Source organism: Ylistrum balloti, unplaced genomic scaffold, assembly GCF_031769215.1.
Source record: "Ylistrum balloti isolate Yb309-2 unplaced genomic scaffold, AGI_CSIRO_Ybal_v1 Utg371748, whole genome shotgun sequence".
NCBI lineage: Eukaryota > Metazoa > Mollusca > Bivalvia > Pectinida > Pectinidae > Ylistrum > Ylistrum balloti.
Window position 1 is genome coordinate 148,396 of NW_026782876.1, and position 20,128 is coordinate 168,523.

Sequence of the window (20,128 nt, forward strand, 5' to 3'; positions counted from 1 at the left end):
GAATGTGCAGATTGGAATTGGATCAGATCAAACTCACCTGACCAGCCAAATATTCATGTCCCAGGCATGGTGCTTTTGGAGAAGTTCCATTGTATTTAATGTCATTATTGTAAAACATTGCGTGCAATTCTTTTTTAACTTGTTTTCACAAAAACTGGAAATTGCTGAATTATTTCAACCAAGATCATTATAGAAGATGTCTCTGTTTTATTGTTGATATTTCAGAGATGTAAGTTTTCCCTTACTTCCCTTACAGGAAGGGTCATGTGATCCCTGGGGTGTGTTCAGTCCTCTGGGAGTTGTCCTGACCCTAGGGACAATAATCCACACCTTGAGTCTGCTGTCCAGTAGCTACGTAGAGGAAGAACATCAGACATGGTATTTTTACACTGTAACAATTCATCTGCTAATCCTGGTTTTAATTCTTTGCTCACACACATCCCAGGGTTACTTCAGACAGGTATGCAAATCTGCATGTAACCCTAAACAGACCTACAACACATACGGCACGGATTACAGAGAATCAGGACAGATTGAAAAACAAATGGAGCTTGAAAAGGAAGAAAAACATTCCAACCAGGTGACGGGTTTCCCTGGTCATCCACTGATGGCCACTATATTTGTTTTATTCCTATGTAGGGTGTTGAGGACATGGAATCAGACAGGAAATAAATGGCTGGATAGACCAGATGTTGGAGACTGGCTTCTCAGGTGGGTAGACATTTTGTGTAACAGTAAAGACACACGTGTCAGGTGGGTAGACATTTCTTGTAACAGTAGGTACTGACTTGTCAGGTGGGAAGACATTTCTTGTATCAGTAGGGTACTGACTTGTCAGGTGGGTAGACATTCCTTGTAACAGTAGAGGACAGACTTGTCAGGTGGGTAGACATTCCTTGTAACAGTAGGGACTGACTTGTCAGGTGGGTAGACATTTCTTGTAACAGTAGGGACTGACTTGTCAGGTGGGAAGACATTCCTTGTAACAGCAGGGACTAACTTGTCAGGTGGGTAGACATTCCTTGTAACAGAAGGGACTGACTTGTCAGGTTTGTAGACATTCCTTGTAACAGTAGGGACTGAGTAGTTAGGTGGGTAGACATTCCTTGTAACAGTAGGGACTGACTTGTCAGGTGGGTAGACATTTTATGTAACAGTAGGGACTGACTTGTAAGGTGGCTAGACATTTTATGTAACAGTAGGGACTGACTTGTCAGGTGGGTAGACATTTCTTGTAACAGTAGGGACTGAGTAGTTAGGTGGGTAGACATTTTGTGTAACAATAAAGACACTTGTCAGGTGGGTAGACATTTCTTGTAACAGAAGGGACTGACTTGTCAGGTGGGTTGACATTCCTTGTAACAGTAGGGACTGACTTGTCAGTAGAGTAGACATTTCTTGTAACAGTAGGGACTGACTTGTCAGTAGAGTAGACATTTCTTGTAACAGTAGGGACTGAGTAATTAGGTGGGTAGACATTTTGTGTAACAATAAAGACACTTGTCAGGTGGGTAGACATTCCTTGTACCAGTAGGGGACTGAATTTTCAGGTGGGTAGACATTTTGTGTAACAGTAGGGACTGACTTGTCAGGTGGGTAGACATTCCTTGTAACAGTAGGGACTGACTTGTCAGGTGGGTAGACATTCCTTGTAACATTAGGGACTGACTTGTCAGGTGGGAAGACATTCCTTGTAACAGCAGGGACTAACTTGTCAGGTGGGTAGACATTCCTTGTAACAGAAGGGACTGACTTGTCAGGTGGGTAGACATTCCTTGTAACAGTAGGGACTGAGTAGTTAGGTGGGTAGACATTCCTTGTAACAGTAGGGACTGACTTGTCAGGTGGGTAGACATTTTATGTAACAGTAGGGACTGACTTGTCAGGTGGGTAGACATTTTATGTAACAGTAGGGACTGACTTGTCAGGTGGGTAGACATTTCTTGTAACAGTAGGGACTGAGTAGTTAGGTGGGTAGACATTTTGTGTAACAATAAAGACACTTGTCAGGTGGGTAGACATTTCTTGTAACAGAAGGGACTGACTTGTCAGGTGGGTTGACATTCCTTGTAACAGTAGGGACTGACTTGTCAGGTGGGTAGACATTCCTTGTAACAGTAGGGACTGACTTGCCAGGTGGGTAGACATTCCTTGTAACATTAGGGACTGACTTGTCAGGTGGGTAGACATTCCTTGTAACAGCAGGGACTAACTTGTCAGGTGGGAAGACATTCCTTTTAACAGTAGGGACTGACTTGTCAGGTGGGTAGACATTCCTTGTAACAGCAGGGACTAACTTGTCAGGTGGGTAGACATTCCTTGTAACAGCAGGGACTAACTTGTCAGGTGGGTAGACATTCCTTGTAACAGCAGGGACTAACTTGTCAGGTGGGTAGACATTCCTTTTAACAGTAGGGACTGACTTGTCAGGTGGGTAGACATTCCTTTTAACAGTAGGGACTGACTTGTCAGGTGGGTAGACATTTTGTGTAACAGTAAGGACTAACTTGTCAGGTGGGTAGACATTCCTTTTAACACTAGGGACTGATGACTTTGACCAAATCGTTTATGAATTGAGACCTTGTTCTTATACAAGAAATACTGGGGGATCTTGGCACCCACCAGTGGTTGATCTTTCCTCATTTTTTGCACATGATTATAAGAAGTTCTCTCAAGAAATAGTGATTCTAATCTTTAACTGTCAAATCCAAGATTATTGCTTGTCAGTCATTTTGTTTTTCTGGTCAGTAACAAAAGGACACGACTGAGGATTGTGGGAAATATTATGAAACTAGAGAAAGATCTATACAGTATTCCTTTAGAATCAGCAATAACAAGCTTTCATGGATAAAATCCAGGATGGCTGCCTTTAAGTCATGTTGCTTTTCTAGTCCCAAAATCTTAAGAGCACAACTCCCTACAGACCAAGGAAACCTACATATGATAATTGAGATAATTCTATTTAGTATTTCAATATCATTAAAAAAGATTTCATTGTCAAGATTGAAAATGGCCATCTGCCAACTATTTTGTTTTCTGATCAGTCCAAAAATCAAAAAGGCACAAATATGGTCTATATTCTTCACAAGATGATTCTGACCTTACATGAACAAAGTGTAGGATGTAACCTTCACCTTGATGAACAAAGTATAGGATGTAACCTTCACCTTGATGAACAATGTGTAGGATGTAACCGTCACCTTGATGAACAATGTGTAGGATGTAACCTTGACCTTGATGAACAATGTTTAGGATGTAACCCTGACCTTAATGAACAAAGTGTAGATATAACCTTGACCTTGATGAACAGTGTATGGATTTTGCTTTTTACTATTCATGAATGATAACAGAACATAGGAATATACTATTCTTAACAGGCAGTGCATCCTCAGGTAAACATTTGAGATATCTCTTGTCAAGCTAGACCACAGATTAAACACCTACAATACACTGTACCCTTACCTAGCACACTTCACTGAAACAAGCAAGTATTGCTGTGACAATATAATATAACTAGAATCATGTGGTTCAGAAATTGTTATTAGAGTTCAAATATATATATCGATGATTGTATTTCAATAAAATAACTTCATATAGGAATCATACGACAATGAACTTTGAAAAAATACTTCTCTTTCTTGTAAAACTACAAAGTTTGGAGTCATGTTTAACAGGATAACTGGTTACCAATTTTATCAGATACTGTAAATGTACTTATTTTGTGGTACAATTTTATCTAGTACCCAATTCTCCTAACAGTCTTTGTTTAATTTAGACCAATCATCATTGAGATCCCTTGTTACTCCTTTCCTACTTCCTTGGTAACATTATGATGTCATCATATTGTGACCAATCATCATGGGGATCCCTTGTTACTCCTTTACTTCTTCCTTGGTAACATTATGATGTCATCATATTGTGACCAATCATCATGGGGATGCCTTGTTTATTCAGTTTTAAAATATAACATTCACACCATAATTGTGACCTAGTAATGGCCTACCTAGTAGGCATGTCGACAGTCACATATTTTCCAAACCTGGCCTAAGGAGTTGATGTACTTTCTTTTATCTTGATTTTATCTTAGGGCAATCAAATTTCATTGCAAACACAAAAAACAATAAATTGTGATTTATTAGTCTCTCATCCTTTGGTTTTTGTATGGTTCTTGTACTTGTGTTTAACTGTTCATAACCTTTCATCAATAGAATAGTCTAGTACTGGTAGTGGTGGCTGTATTATGGTTATAACTTGTTATACAAACATACCAGATTTAGATTATAGATTTAGCTCTGTACATGAATAAGCACTGCAAAAATAGCATGGAATGTGCTAAAGTTAAACTGCTCCTTTACAGTAAATGTCACCCATTCAGTGTCATGAGGGTCAGATGTGGCAAACATCTGAAGGACAGGTTGTTTAAAGGGGACTATATTGCTTTCAACAACTTTCAAGTAAATCATGATCTCCTATCATGTCCATGTCTTTTTACCCATCATATCTATGATAGATATTTTCAGACTTACTTTTTCCCAAAATTCAGTCAAAGTTATTTCCCCAGACAACAATTTTGTACATGTATTACAGATACCGCTTTGCTTGATTAAGTCTCAGACACACTTGTAAAATTTGTCAAGTTTGCCATTAAAAGGTATTCTATGCTGCAATGTCTCTGTCATTGATGCTTTGTGACTATTATCTTTATACTTTTTTCTTCTTCTTTAGAACAAGTGAACCTATCACCATGACATTTGATCTTGTAGGATTAAGCCAGGATGAAGTACATGCATGTAAATGTCAAGTTTAAGATATTTTTTGTGTATATTCATCAATACAGATTTATATACAATAACACAATGAATTAGTATTTAAATCCTTCATTGTCAAGTTTTTATGACAAGATAAGATCACTGATATTAGATACAGTTCTGAATTTTTCTGTCATATCTTCAGCACTTGATAGGTTTTGCCAACATTAAATGATTTTATGGGTGGTCAGGTGGCACAAAGGTAACACACTCGCCTTTCACCTAGCCGCCCGGGGTTCGATTCCCTGAACGGAGGTGAAAAGGAAGGGGTCACCTGCCCAACTGCATGGGTTTTCCCTGGGTACTCAGGTTTCTTGCCACAATAAGACCCCTTGTGTGCCTACATCTGAACAAACAAGAGTGATTAGTATAAGTTGAAATAACTTGTTTCACAATTGTTTTAAAATAAATAAAGTTCATATTAAATGAGTTATGAAGAATTCAGACCTCATGGACATTTGTTTTGAATGTTTTACTTTATATTCCAGACCAGAGAACAAGAGCATCCTGTCTGTGCTGGTGGGTGGTTCCTTGACTTTGGTTGCCATGGTGAAGTGGGCAGGGCAGACATATATACAGAGGAGTGTGTTTGTGGTAGGGTTGTGCTGTATTTACTGGTACAGAGTTAGTACAGCAGCAATCGATAACCCTTTCCAGCTACTCCCGACTTACAAGTGAGTTATAGTAAGATATACTTTGATGTCGTTGATCAACAACAAAATAATCTTATTCCTTTTATGAATCTTGAATGATAAAACAGGAGATTTTTTTCATTTAATACATTAGTTTCTATGCATACCAAAAAGTATCTGTTTCCCATCTACAAAACTTTCTTTAAAGAACAATAAATCTTCCCTAGACCTATCTGGATTTTTATGCCCCACCATTGAAAATTGGGGGTATATATTGTTACCAATGTCTGTTCCGTCTGTTTGTCCGACTGTCCAGATTTGGTTTCTGCACCATAAATTTAGAATGCCTCATTAGAATTAAATAATATTTGCATGTATGTTGAAATATTTAAAAATCTAAGTTGTGTTTGATTTTCACTAATTTTCATCAATTTCTGCTCTTTCTTGACTTAGAAACAGTGAAAAACTTGTTTTCTTGAGGCATGCACCTTTTTCGTGTTTTCAAGTATCATAGAAAAATGCAGGTCATGTTTATATAATAGAGTTATGCCCCTTGGACTTGGAAAATTTCAAACAGTTCACATTTTCACTTTTGTCCTGACAGGGGCATTCATGCCGTACTAACACATCAGAAATAAGGAGTTATAAACACTGACATTGATATATTTCAGCGAGACAAGGGTGGCCCAGCTAGGTTTTCTCTTCACAGGGATGTGTATAGTACACCCTTGTGTCTTACTTCTACGAGGTTCACAAGATGAAGGAAAACCAAACACTGACGTAGCTGTTTCTTTCGGAGGATCATTCCAGTCTGCTTGTATCCTAGTCGTACTGTTACTCGGTAAACCCCACAATGTGGTAACGTTTGTAATGGTGGTTATTCAGGAACACTTAATACAACGTATGCTACTGCATCACATTGCATTGTCAACAACAGATGTCACACTGTATTACTTTTGGATGGGCATGGCAGCTTTCTTCTACCAGGTAAATTTGTGTATTTTTAGGTCGCTGTGTCTGAAGGACAGGTGATCTTATGCCATGCTTCAGCATCTTTTTTTTTTTTTTTTAGATCATCTGGCTCGAAGGGCCAGGTGAGCTTATGCTGTGGTGTGGTGTCTGGTGTCCGTCATTCTTCCATTATTCATTTGTTCGTCCATCGTCTGGCATCAGCTTTTTGCTTTAAACATCTTCTTCTCAATAACCAGTGGACCTGCTAGTATGTTTCTAGGATGAAGCCCAACAAAGTTTTCGAAAAGAAATGACCTTGAGCTATATTCAAGGTCACAGGGGTCAAATTTCTTAAAACTTTTATATGACTTCTTATGAACTAAAAGGCCGAAAGGCATGATATTTGGCCAGTATGTTCCTATAAGTCATTTCTTTCACCAATTTTGACTCCCAACTAAATTGGTGAAAACAAATGACCTTGACTTACATGCAACATCACAGGTGTCATATTTGTTAAAACAACTTCTCATGAACTTAAAGGCATGATATTTGGCCAGTATGTTCCTAGGATGCAGCCTGACAAAGTTTGCGAAAAGAAGTTACTTTGACTTATATTTCAGGTCAGAGGGGTCAGATTTGCTGGTACAGTTGAAACTTGTGGTCAATATTCAAGTTGAGTCAAAATACTTTTCAAGTTCTGATTTTTTTCCTTCTATATCTCTTTCTATATCTTTTTCGAAGCGATTTTTCAGTCCCTTCAATAGTAAAACAAGGGAAAAGTCATTCACTGTCTTGAAATTAATTTTTGTCAAAACAACGACACGTCTTCTTATGAAATTGGACAATACATACACAGAGCAGCAAGTCACCTGTGCATAACACATGGCTAATTACAGCATATCAGTTTACTGTTCACACAACACTTGGTCTGTGGCAATTATTTACCAATTTGATTATCCAATAGAATATTGGCTTTTTAATTAGTGTCACCATCCTGTAGCAGTGACTTACACGTACTTTCAAAAAGTAGCAAGTTTACATAAAACATGAAAACATTTAGCTTGGTTGCATGCATTTTCAGGAATGATAAAAACAAAACAGTCAAACCAGTACAACCTTTTTGATGAAATCTGATCCCCACAATTCTGAGAGAAACTAATTTTAAGCTTGATTGCTATTGGGCTGTTATCAGGCACTTTGTCAGATTTAATGTCTGGACAATGAGGTGCTGAAAGTATTTTTCATTGATAGACCTAGAGTGCATATCTGTGGCTGATTTGTTAACTCAAGTGCTTGTACAATGTTTTCTGTAACAGGTAAAACCTTTCTAGTGCTGCGTTTTACATATGTTTATTCATTCATAATGCAGTCATATCAGTATGGTCTGTAGCTTAATACAATGTTTCTTGTAGCAATCAAAAGCAAATTTTATTTTCATTTTGTTGTCATTCCATAAAATATATGATGTATATGTGCTTGTTCAGTAAGGGTATTGTACACGTGTGTGGGATGGAACAATGTGAGTACACATGCATTTGATTGGAGTTGTTATTACATAATTTGTTATTTGGATGAATAAACAATAAAAGGAGAAAGTAGGGTAAATTCATTTGATGATTTACTGCCATTTCAAATAACAGATTAAAGTTTGCATGCTTTCGTAGCCCTACTTCGTCCAACCGTAATCAACGTCAGGAAACTGATATTGTCAACCTTATTTATACACTTCTTTTGAGTCAAAATTCAGATAAGTCAAATTATTTTCCACAGTTCCTTGACTGTCGAAATATTGAGTTTTGACTGTATATATACACCAAGTGAGTGCTGCAGGCCCATTTGGCTTCTTGTCCTAAAAAAATTGCTATTCATCATAAATGACTAAGCAGATTTTGACCTAGTTAGGTCTGAAGTATTCTTGGGTACAGGAAAATAAATTTGGTATAAATTGTTGGTTGTTCCCCCTTGAGGTGAGAGGGGTGTAAGGGGAAATAGAGCAAATCCTTTAAAATCTTTCTTTTGTAGGAATGCCTGAATCCTGCCTCAATTTGGTGTAAAGCATCTTTTGGTGAAGGAAAACCAAAGCTGTATAAAAAGATGGGTTTCAGCCCTTTTGGGATGGGAGTGGCAGGGCATCATAGGGCAGATTCTTTAGAATCCTTCTTCTTAAGGCAGACCTTGATTTTGTCTCAATTTCATCTGAAGCATGCTAAGGTCAAGGTGAATCAATTTTGTGGGAATGCCGTGATTCTGTCCTTCATACCAGGATTAAGGGAACGCTTTTTTGTGTAAACCAGGAATCCTGCTTATGCCAAAAATTTGGGGGCTTACAGGGGCAATGTAGCAACTTCTTAAAAATCCCTCCATCCATACAAGGATATTGTCATGCTTGGTCAGAAGCATTCCTTGGAGAAAGAGACTCAACTTTGTATAAACAGTAAACTTGACTTCCTGGAGGCCACGGTCCAATAGAGAAATTATCTAAGAAATGATTCTTCCTCTTTTTGATTTTTTGTTAAATGACTGAGTTAGATGAGTGATACAGGCCCCTATGGGCCTCTAGTTACAACATTTTTTAAAATCTTGGAAAAAAACCTTTAATGTCAAGAAACTTACAAATAAAAGAAAAGTTTTGTGAATAGAAAACAAAGGAGGAAAGTGTACTAAATGGCCCAGCAGGGGGTTCTAGATCAAGAAATTTTGAGAAAAAAATCTATCATGTATCTAGATGAACTGTGACAGTGATTTCGGTGTTGTTTGATGTCAGAGATTTTGATGATGTGTAATATCAATGATTTTGGTGACGTGTGATGTTGGTGGGATGTAAGTGGTCTTGGTGTGATATAAGTGGTTTTGGTGATGTGTGATGTAAGAAGTTTTGTTTTGGTGTGATGTAAGTGATTTTGGTGTGATGTAAGTGGTTTTGGTGATGTGTGCTGTAAGTGGTTTTGGTGATGTGTTATGTAAGTGATCTTGGTGTGATGAAAGTGGTTTTGGTGATGTGTGATGTTAGTGGTTTTTGTGTGATGAAAGTGGTTTTGGTGATGTGTGATATAAATGGTTTTGGTGATGTGTGATATAAATGGTTATGGTGATGTGTGATGTAAGAGGTCTTGGTGTGATGTAAGTGGTTTTGGTGTGATGTAAGTTGTTTTGGTGTTATGTAAGTAGTTTTGATGTGATGTAAGTGGTCTTGATGTGATGTAAGTGGTTTTGGTGTTTTGTGATGTAACTGGTTTTGGTGATGTGTGATGTAAGTGGTTTTGGTGTGATGTAAGTGGTTTTGGTGTGATGTAAGTGGTTTTGATGATGAGTGATGTAAGTTGTTTTGGTGTGATGTAAGTGGTTTTGGTGTGATGTAAGTGGTTTTGGTGTGATGTAAGTGGTTTTGGTGATGTGTGATGTAAGTGGTTTTGGTGTGATGTAAGTGGTTTTGGTGATGTGTGATGTAAGTGGTTCTGGTGTGATGTAAGTGGTTTTGGTGTGATGTAAGTGGTTTTGTTGTGATGTAAGTGGTTTTGGTGTGATGTAAGTGGTTTTGGTGTGATGTAAGTGGTTTTGGTGGTTTTGGTGTGATGTAAGTGGTTTTGGTGTGATGTAAGTGGTTTTGTGTGATAAGTGGTTTTGCTGATGAGTGGTCTTGGTGTGATGTAAATGGTTTTGGTGTGATGTAAGCGGTCTTGGTGTGATGTAAAGTTGATTTGTTGTGATGTAAGTGGTGATGTGTGATGTTAGTGGTTTTGATGAGTGATGTAAGTGGTTTTGGTGTGATATAAGTGTTTTTGGTGATGTGTGATGTAAGTGGTTTTGGTGATGTGTGATGTAAGTGGTTTTGGTGTTGTGTGATGTATGTGGTTTTGGTGTGATGTAAGTGGTTTTGGTGATGTGTGATGTAAGTGGTTTTGGTGTGATGTAAGTGGTTTTGGTGTGATGTAAGTGGTTTTGGTGTGATGTAAGTAGTTTTGTTGTGATGTAAGTGGTTTTGGTGTGATGTAAGTGGTTTTGGTGATGTGTGATGTAAGTGGTTTGGTGACGTGTGATGAAAGTGGTTTTGGTGTTGTGTGATGTAATGTGGTTTTGGTGTGATGTAAGTGGTTTTGGATGTGTGTGATGTGCTGTAAGTGGTTTTTGATGTGTGATGTAAGTGGTTTTTTGGTGTAGTTTTGGTGTGATGTAAGTGGTTTTGGTGTGATGTAAGTGGTTTTGGTGTGATGTAAGTGGTTTTGGTGTGATGTAAGTAGTTTTGGTGTGATGTAAGTGGTTTTGGTGATGTGTGATGTAAGTGGGTTTGGTGATGTGTGATGAAAGTGGTTTTGGTGTGATGTTAGTGGTTTTTGTGTGATGTAAGTGGTTTTGGTGATGTGTGATGTAAGTGGTTTTGATGATGAGTGATGTAAGTGGTTTTGATGATGAGTGATGTAAGTGGTTTTGGTGTGATATAAGTGTTTTTGGTGTGATGTAAATAGTTTTAGTGATGTGTGATGTAAGTGGTTTTGGTGATGTGTGCTGTAAGTGGCTTTGGTGATATGTGATGTAAATGGTTTTGGTGTGATGTAAGTGGTTTTGGTGTGATGTAAGTGGTTTTGGTGTGATGTAAGTGGTTTTGGTGTGATGTAAGTGGTTTTGGTGATGTGTGATGTAAGTGGTTTTGGTGTGATGTAAGTAGTTTTGTTGTGATGTAAGTGGTTTTGGTGTGATGTAAGTGGTTTTGGTGTGATGTAAGTGGTTTTGGTGTGATGTAAGTGGTTTTGGTGTGATGTAAGTAGTTTTGGTGTGATGTAAGTGGTTTTGGTGATGTGTGATGTAAGTGGTTTTGGTGTGATGTAAGTGGTTTTGGTGTGATGTAAGTAGTTTTGGTGTGATGTAAGTGGTTTTGGTGATGTGTGATGTAAGTGGTTTTGGTGTGATGTAAGTGGTTTTGTTGTGATGTAAGTGGTTTTGGTGTGATGTAAGTGGTTTTGGTGATGTGTGATGTAAGTGGTTTTGGTGTGATGTAAGTGGTTTTGGTGATGTGTGATGTAGGAGGTTTTGGTGTGATGGAAGTTGTTTTTGTGTGATGTGAGTGGTTTTTGTGTGATGTAAGTTGTTTTGGTGTGATGTAAGAAGTTTTGGTGTGATGTAAGTAGTTTTGGTGTTATGTAAATGGTCTTGGTGTGATGTAAGTTATTTTGGTGTGATGTAAGTGGTCTTGTGTGATGTAAGTTGTTTTGGTGTGATGTAAGAAGTTTTGGTGTGATGTAAGTGGTCTTGGTGTGATGTAAGTTATTTTGGTGTAATGTAAGTGGTCTTGTGTGATGTAAGTTGTTTTGGTGTGATGTAAGAAGTTTTGGTGTTATGTAAATGGTCTTGGTGTGATGTAAGTGGTTTTGGTGATGTGTGATGTAAGTGGTTTTGGTTTGATGTGAGTGGTTTTTGTGTAATGTAAGAGGTCTTGGTGTGATGGAAGTAGTTTTTGTGTGATGTAAGAGTTTTTTGTGTGATGTAAGTGGTTTTGGTGATGTGTGATGTAAGTGGTCTTGGTGTGATGTAATTTGTTTTGTGTGATTTGAGTGGTTTTTGTGTGATGTAAGAGGTTTTAGTGTGATGTAAGTAGTTTTGTTGTTTTGTAACTGGTGTTGGTATGATGTAAGTGGTTTTGGTGATGTGTGATGTAAGTTGTTTTGGTGTGATGCAAGTAGTTGTGGTGTGATGTAAGTGGTTTTGGTGTGATGTAAGTTGTTTTGGTGTGATGTAAGTGGTCCTGGTGTGATGTAAGTATTTTTGGTGATGTGTGATGTAAGTGGGTTTGGTGATGTGTGCTGTAAATGGTTTTGGGGATTTGTGATGTAAGAATGTGATGTAAATAGTTTTGGTGTGATGGAAGTAGTTTTGGTGTGATGTAAGTAGTTTTGGTGTGATGTACGTGGTTTTGGTGTGATGTAAGTGGTTTTGGTGATGTGTGATGTAAGTTGTTTTGGTGTGATGTAAGTGGTTTTGGTGTGATGTAAGTGGTTTTGGTGATGTGTGATGTAAGTGGTGTTGGTGTGATGTAAGTGGTTTTGGTGATGTGTGCTGTAAATGGTTTTGGTGTGATGTAAGTGGTTTTGGTGTGATGTAAGTTGTTTTGGTGTTATGTAAGTAGTTTTGATGTGATGTAAGTGGTCTTGGTGTGATGTAAGTAATTTTGGTGTGATGTAAGTGGTCTTGTATGATGTAAGTAGTTTTGGTGTGATGTAAGTGGTGTTGGTATGATGTAAGTGGTTTTGGTGACGTGTGATGTAAGTGGTTTGGTGTTGTGTGATTTAACTGGTGTTGGTATGATGTAAGTGGTTTTGGTGATGTGTGATGTAAGTTGTTTTGGTGTGATGTAAGTAGTTGTGGTGTGATGTAAGTGGTTTTGGTGTGATGTAAGTGGTTTTGGTGATGTGTGATGTAAGTGGTTTGATTGGTCTTGTGTGATGTAAGTGGTTTTGGTGTGATGTAAGTTGTTTTGGTGTGATGTAAGTGGTTTTTTGTGTGATGTAAGTGGTTTTGGTGTGATGTAAGTGGTTTTGGTGTGATGTAAGTTGTTTTTGTTGTGTGATGTAAGTGGTGTTGGTGTGATGTAAGTGGTTTTGGTGATGTGTGATGTAAGTGGTTTTGGTGATGTGTGATGTATGTGATGTAAGTAGTTTTGGTGTGATGTAAGTAGTTTTGGTGTGATGTACGTGGTTTTGGTGTGATGTAAGTGGTTTTGGTGATGTGTGATGTAAGTTGTTTTGGTGTGATGTAAGTAGTTTTGGTGTGATGTAAGTGGTTTTGGTGATGTGTGCTGTAAGTGGTCTTGGTGTGATGTAAGTGGTTTTGGTGTGACGTCAGTTGTTTTGGTGTTATGTAAGTGGTCTTGGTGTGATGTAAGTGGTTTTAGTGCTATGTGCTGTAAGTGGTTTTGGGGATGTGTGATGTATGTGGTGTTGGTGTGATGTAAGTGGTTTTTTTTGTGATGTAAGGAGGTTTTGATGTGATGGAAGTTGTTTTGGTATGATATAAGTTGTTTTGGTGTGATGTGAGTGGTTTTTGTGTGATGTAAGTGGTCTTGGTGTGATATAAGTTATTTTGGTGTGATGTGAGTGGTTTTTGTGTGATGTAAGAGGTTTAGATATGATGTAAATAGTTTTGGTGTGATGTAAGTGGTGTTGGTATGATGTAAGTGGTTTTGGTGATGTGTGATGTAAGTTGTTTTGGTGTGATGTAAGTAGTTGTGGTGTGATGTAAGTGGTTTTGGTGTGATGTAAGTGGTTTTAGTGTGATGTAAGTAGTTTTGTTGTGATGTAAGTTGTCTTGGTGTGATGTAAGTTGTTTTGGTGTGATGTGAGTAGTTTTGGTGTGATGTACGTGGTGTTGGTATGATGTAAGTGATCTTGGTGTGATGAAAGTGGTTTTGGTGATGTGTGATGTTAGTGGTTTTTGTGTGATGTAAGTGGTTTTGGTGATGTGTGATGTAAGTGGTTTTGATGATGAGTGATGTAAGTGGTTTTGGTGTGATGTAAGTGGTTTTGGTGTGATGTAAGTGGTTTTGGTGTGATGTAAGTGGTTTTGGTGATGTGTGATGTAAGTGGTTTTGGTGTGATGTAAGTGGTCTTGGTGTGATGTAAGTGGTTTTAGTGCTATGTGCTGTAAGTGGTTTTGGGAATTTGTGATGTAAGAGGTTTTGGTGTGATGTAAGTAGTTTTGGTGTGATGTAAATGGTTTTGGTGTGATGTAAATAGTTTTGGTGATGTGTGATGTAAGTGGTTTTGGTGTGATGTAAGTAGTTTTGGTGTGATGTAAGTGGTTTTGGTGTGATGTAAGTGGTTTTGGTGTGATGTAAGTGGTTTTGGTGATGTGTGATGTAAGTGGTATTGTTGTGATGTAAGTGGTTTTGGTGATGTGTGCTGTAAATGGTTTTGGTGTGATGTAAGTGGTTTTGGTGATGTGTGATGTAAGTGGTTTTGGTGTGATGTAAGTGGTTTTGGTGTGATGTAAGTTGTTTTGGTGTGATGTAAGTAGTTTTGGTGTGATGTATGTGGTCTTGTGTGATGTGAGTGGTTTTTGTGTGATGTAAGTGGTCTTTGTGATGTGTGATGTAAGTGGTTTTGGTGATGTGTGATGTCAGTGGTCTTGGTGTGATGTAATTTGTTTTGTGTGATGTGAGTGGTTTTTGTGTGATGTAAGTAGTTTTGGTGTGATGTAATATGTTTTGGTGTTGGTGTTGTGTGGTGATGTGTGATGTAAGTGGTATTGGTGTGATGTAAGTGGATTGGTGGGAGTGATGTAAGTGGTTTTGGTGTGATGTAAGTAGTTTTGGTGTGATGTAAATAGTTTTGGTGATGTGTGATGTAAGTGGTTTTGGTGTGATGTAAGTAATTTTGGTGTGAGTTAAGTGATATTGGTGTGATGTAAGTGGTTTTGGTGTGATGGAAGTGGTTTTGGTGTGACGTCAGTTGTTTTGGTGTTATGTAAGTGGTCTTGGTGTGATGTAAGTGGTTTTGGTGATATGTGCTGTAAGTGGTTTTGGGGATTTGTGATGTAAGAGGTTTTGGTGTGATGTAAGTAGTTTTGGTGTGATGTAAGTGGTTTTGGTGTGATGTAAGTGGTTTTGGTGATGTGTGATGTAAGTGGTTTTGGTAATGTGTGATTAAGTGGTTTTGGTGATGTGTGATGTAAGTGGCTTTGGTGTGACGTAAGTAGTTTTGGTGTGATGTAAGTGGTCTTGGTGATGTGTGATGTAAGTGGTTTTGGTGTGATGTTTTTGTGATGTGTGATGTAATTGTTTTGGTATGATGTAAGTGGTTTTGGTGTGATGTAAGTGGTTTTGGTGATGTGTGATGTAAGTGGTTTTGGTGTGATGTGAGTGGTTTTTGTGTGAGGTAAGAGGTCGTGGTGTGATGTAAGTGGTGTTGGTGTGATGTAAGTGGTTTTGGTGTGATGAAAGTTGCTTTGGTGTGATGTAAGTGGTTTTGGTGTGATGTAAATTGTTTTAGTGATGTGTGATGTAAATGGTTTTGGTGTTGTGTGATGTAAATGGTTTTGGTATGATGTGAGTGGTGTTGGTGATGTGTGATGTAAGTGGTCTTGGTGTGATGTGAGTGGTTTTTGTGTGATGTAAGTGGTCTTTGTGATGTGTGATGTAAGTGGTTTTGGTGTGATGTAAGTGGTTTTGGTGTGATGTAAGTGGTTTTGGTGTGATGTAAGTAATTTTTGGTGATGTGTGATTTAAGTGGTTTTGGTGTGATGTAAGTGGTTTTGGTGATGTGTGATGTATGTGGTGTTGGTGTGATGTAAGTGGTTTTGGTGTGATGTAAGTAGTTTTGGTGTACTGTAAGTGGTGATGTAAGTGGTCTTGGTGTGATGTAAGTATTTTTGGTGATGTGTGATGTAAGTGGGTTTGGTGTGATGTAAGTGGTTTTGGGGATTTGTGATGTCAGAGGTTTTGGTGTAATGTAAGTAGTTTTGGTGTGATGTAAGTACTTTTGGTGTGATGTAAGTGGTCTTGTGTGATGTAAGTTGTTTTGGTATGATGTAAGAAGTTTTGGTGTGATGTAAGTAGTTTTGGTGATGTGTGATGTAAGTGGTTTTGGTGTGATGTAAGTGGTTTTAATGATGTGTGATGTAAGTGGTTTTGGTGTGATGTAAGTGGTTTTGGTGTGATGTAAGTGGTTTTGGTGTGATGTAAATAGTTTTGGTGTTGTGTGATGTAAATGGTCTTGGTGTGATGTAAGTGGTTTTGGTGATGTGTGATGTAAGTTGTTTTGGTGTGATGGAAGTTGTTATGGTGTGATGTAAGTAGTTGTGGTGTACTGTAAGTGGTGATGTAAGTGGTCTTGGTGTGATGTAAGTATTTTTGGTGATGTGTGATGTAAGTGGGTTTGGTGTGATGTAAGTGGTTTTGGGGATTTGTGATGTCAGAGGTTTTGGTGTAATGTAAGTTGTTTTGGTGTGATGTAAGTACTTTTGGTGTGATGTAAGTTGTTTTGTGTGATGTAAGTGGTTTTGGTGATGTGTGATGTAAGTGGTTTTGGTGTGATGTAAGTTGCTTTGGTGTGATGTAAGTGGTTTTGGTGATGTGTGATGTAAGTGGTCTTGGTGTGATGTAAGTGGTTTTGGTGATGTGTGATGTAAGTGGTTTTGGTGATGTGTGATGTAAGTGGTCTCGGTGTGATGTAATTTGTTTTGTGTGATGTGAGTGGTTTTTGTGTGATGTAAGAGGTTTTAGTGTGATGTAAGTGGTGTTGGTATGATGTATGTGGTTTTGGTGATGTGTGATGTTAGTAGTTTTGTTGTGATGTAAGTGGTCTTGGTGTGATGTAAATAGATTTGTTGTGATGAAAGAGGTTTTGGTGTGATGTAAGTGGTGTTGGTATGATGTATGTGGTTTTGGTGATGTGTGATGTAAGTAGTTTTGTTGTGATGTAAGTGGTCTTGGTGTGATGTGAGTAGTTTTTGTGTGATGTAAGAGGTTTTGGTGTGATGTGAGTAGTTTTTGTGTGATGTAACTGGTGTTGGTATGATGTAAGTGGTTTTGGTGATGTGTGATGTAAGTGGTTTTGGTGTTGTGTGATGTAACTGGTGTTGGTATGATGTAAGTGGTTTTGGTGATGTGTGATGTAAGTTGTTTTGGTGTGATGTAAGTAGTTTTGGTGTGATGTAAGTGGTTTTGGTGATGTGTGCTGTAAGTGGCTTTGGTGATGTGTGATGTAAGTGGTTTTGGTGTGATGTAAGTGGTTTTGATGATGAGTGATGTAAGTTGTTTTGGTGTGATGTAAGTGGTTTTGGTGTGATGTAAATAGTTTTGGTGATGTGTGATGTAAGTGGTTTTGGTGTGATGTAAGTGATTTTGATGTGATGTAACAGGTTGTGGTGTGATGTTAATGGTCTTGGTGTGATGTAAGTTGTTTTGGTGTGATGTGAGTGGTTTTGGTGTGATGTAAGAGGTTTTGGTGTGATGTAAGTGGTTTTGGTGTGATGTGAGTGGTTTTTGTGTGATGTAAGAGGTCTTGGTGTGATGTAAGTGATTTTGGTGTGATGTGTGATGTAAGTGGTTTTGGTGAAGTGTGATGTAAGTGGTCTTGGTGTGATGTAAGTGGTCTTGGTGTGATGTAAGTAGTTGTGGTGTGCTGTAAGTGGTTTTGGTGATGTGTGCTGTAAGTGGTCTTGGTGTGATGTAAGTGGTTTTGGTGTGATGTAAGTTGTTTTGGTGTGATGTAAGTGGTCTTGGTGTGATGTAAGTATTTTTGGTGATGTGTGATGTAAGTGGTTTTGGGGATTTGTGATGTCAGAGGTTTTGGTGTGATGTAAGTAGTTTTGGTGTGATGTAAGTGGGTTTGGTGATGTGTGCTGTAAGTGGTTTTGGGGATTTGTGATGTCAGAGGTTTTGGTGTGATGTAAGTAATTTTGGTGTGATGTAAGTGGTTTTGGTGATGTGTGATGTAAGTGGTTTTGGTGTGATGTAAGTTGCTTTGTTGTGATGTAAGTGGTTTTGGTGATATGTGCTGTAAGTGGTCTTGGTGTGATTTGAGTGGTTTTTGTGTGATGTAATTGTTCTTGGTGATGTGTGATGTAAGTGGTTTTGGTGATGTGTAATGTAAGTGGTCTCGGTGTGATGTAATTTGTTTTGTGTGATGTGAGTGGTTTTTGTGTGATGTAAGAGGTTTTGTTGTGATGTAAGTGGTTTTGGTGTGATGTAAGTGGTTTTGGTGATGTGTGATGTAAGTTGTTTTGGTGATGTGTGATTAAGTGGTTTTCGTGATGTGTGCTGTAAGTGGTTTTGGGGATTTGTGATGTCAGAGGTTTTGGTGTGATGTAAGTAATTTTGGTGTGATGTAAGTGGTTTTGGTGTGATGTATGATGTAACAGGTTGTGGTGTGATGTTAATGGTCTTGGTGTGATGTAAGTTGTTTTGGTGTGATGTGAGTGGTTTTGGTGTGATGTAAGAGGTTTTAGTGTGATGTGAGTGGTTTTTGTGTGATGTGTGATGTAAGTGGTTTTGGTGAAGTGTGATGTAAGTGGTCTTGGTGTGATGTAAGTGGTCTTGGTGTGATGGAAGTGGTTTTGGTCTGACGTCAGTTGTTTTGGTGTTATGTAAGTGGTCTTGGTGTGATGTAAGTGGTTTTGGTGTGATGTAAGTAATTTTGGTGTGATGTAAGTGGTTTTGGTGATGTGTGATGTAAGTGGGTTTGGTGTGATGTAAGTGGTTTTGGTGATGTGTGATGCAAGTTGTTTTGGTGTGATGTAAGTAGTTTTGATGTGAGTTAAGTGATTTTGGTGTGATGTAAGTGGTTTTGGTGTGATGTAAGTGGTTTTGGTGTGATGTAAGTGATTTTGGTGTGATGAAAGTGGTTTTGGTGATTTGTGATGTTAGTGGTTTTTGTGTGATGTAAGTGGTTTTGGTGTGATGTAAGTGTTCTTGGTGTGATATAAGTTGTTTTGGTGTGATGTAAGTGGTCTTTTGTGATGTAAGTTGTTTTGGTGTCATGTAAATAGTTTTGGTGTTGTGTGATGTAAGTGGTCTTGGTGTGATGTAAGTGGTTTTGGTGTTTTGTGATGTAACTGGTTTTGGTGATGTGTGATGTAAGTGGTTTTGGTGTTGTGTGATGTATGTGGTTTTGGTGTGATGTAAGTGGTTTTGGTGTGATGTAAGTGGTTTTGGTGTGATGTAAGTGGTTTTGGTGTGATGTAAGTGGTTTTGGTGTTGTGTGATTTAACTGGTGTTGGTATGATGTAAGTGGTTTTGGTGATGTGTGATGTAAGTTGTTTTGGTGTGATGTAAGTAGTTTTGGTGTGATGTAAGTGGTTTTGGTGATGTGTGATGTAAGTGGTTTTGGTGATGTGTGATGTAAGTGGTTTTGATGATGAGTGATGTAAGTGGTTTTGGTGTGATGTAAGTGGTTTTGATGTGATGTAAATAGTTTTGGTGATGTGTGATGTAAGTGGTTTTGGTGTGATGTAAGTGATTTTGATGTGATGTAACAGGTTGTGGTGTGATGTAAGTTGTTTTGGTGTGATGTGAGTGGTTTTGGTGTGATGTAAGAGGTTTTGGTGTGATGTAAGTGGTTTTGGTGTGATGTAAGTGATTTTGGTGTGATGTGTGATGTAAGTGGTTTTGGTGATGTGTGATGTAAGTGGTTTTGGTGTTGTGTGATGTAAGTGGTCTTGGTGTGATGTAATTTGTTTTGTGTGATGTGAGTGGTTTTTGTGTGATATAAGAGGTTTTGGTGTGATGTAAGTAATTTTGTTGTGATGTAAGTAGTCTTGGTGTGATATGAGTTGTTTTGGTGTGATGTGAGTGGTTTGGTGTGACCTAAGAGGTCTTGGTGTGATGTAAGTGATTTTGGTGTGATGTAAGTGGTTTTAGTGATGTTTGCTGTAAGTGGTTTTGGTGATGTGTGATGTAATTGGTTTTGGTGTAATTAAAGTGGTTTTGGTGATGTGTGATGTAATTGGTTTTGGTGTAATGAAAGTGGTTTTGGTGATGTGTGATGTAAGTGGTTTTGGTGTGATATAAGTTGCTTTGGTGTGATGTAAGTGGTTTTGGTGATATGTGCTGTAAGTGGTCTTGGTGTGATGTGAGTGTTTTTTGTGTGATGTAAGTGTTCTTGGTGATGTGTGATGTAAGTGGTCTCGGTGTGATGTAATTTGTTTTGTGTGATGTGAGTGGTTTTTGTTTGATGTAAGAGGTTTTAGTGTGATGTAAGTAGTTTTGTTGTGATGTAAGTTGTCTTGGTGTGATGTAAGTTGTTTTGG

At 38.2% G+C, this 20,128-nt stretch overlaps 1 protein-coding gene across 1 annotated transcript in view; it reads left to right on the forward strand.

Annotated features, from left to right (window-relative positions):
* The window catches only part of LOC132563491 (GPI ethanolamine phosphate transferase 2-like), a 41,887-nt gene that overhangs the window by 16,792 nt on the left and 4,967 nt on the right, over positions 1–20,128 (forward strand). Inside the window, exons 8-11 of the mRNA XM_060228250.1 lie at positions 257–711; positions 5,297–5,482; positions 6,112–6,427; positions 8,414–8,608. Of these exons, the coding sequence (XP_060084233.1) occupies positions 257–711; positions 5,297–5,482; positions 6,112–6,427; positions 8,414–8,608 (1,152 nt within the window). The remainder of the gene's footprint in view (positions 1–256; positions 712–5,296; positions 5,483–6,111; positions 6,428–8,413; positions 8,609–20,128) is intronic.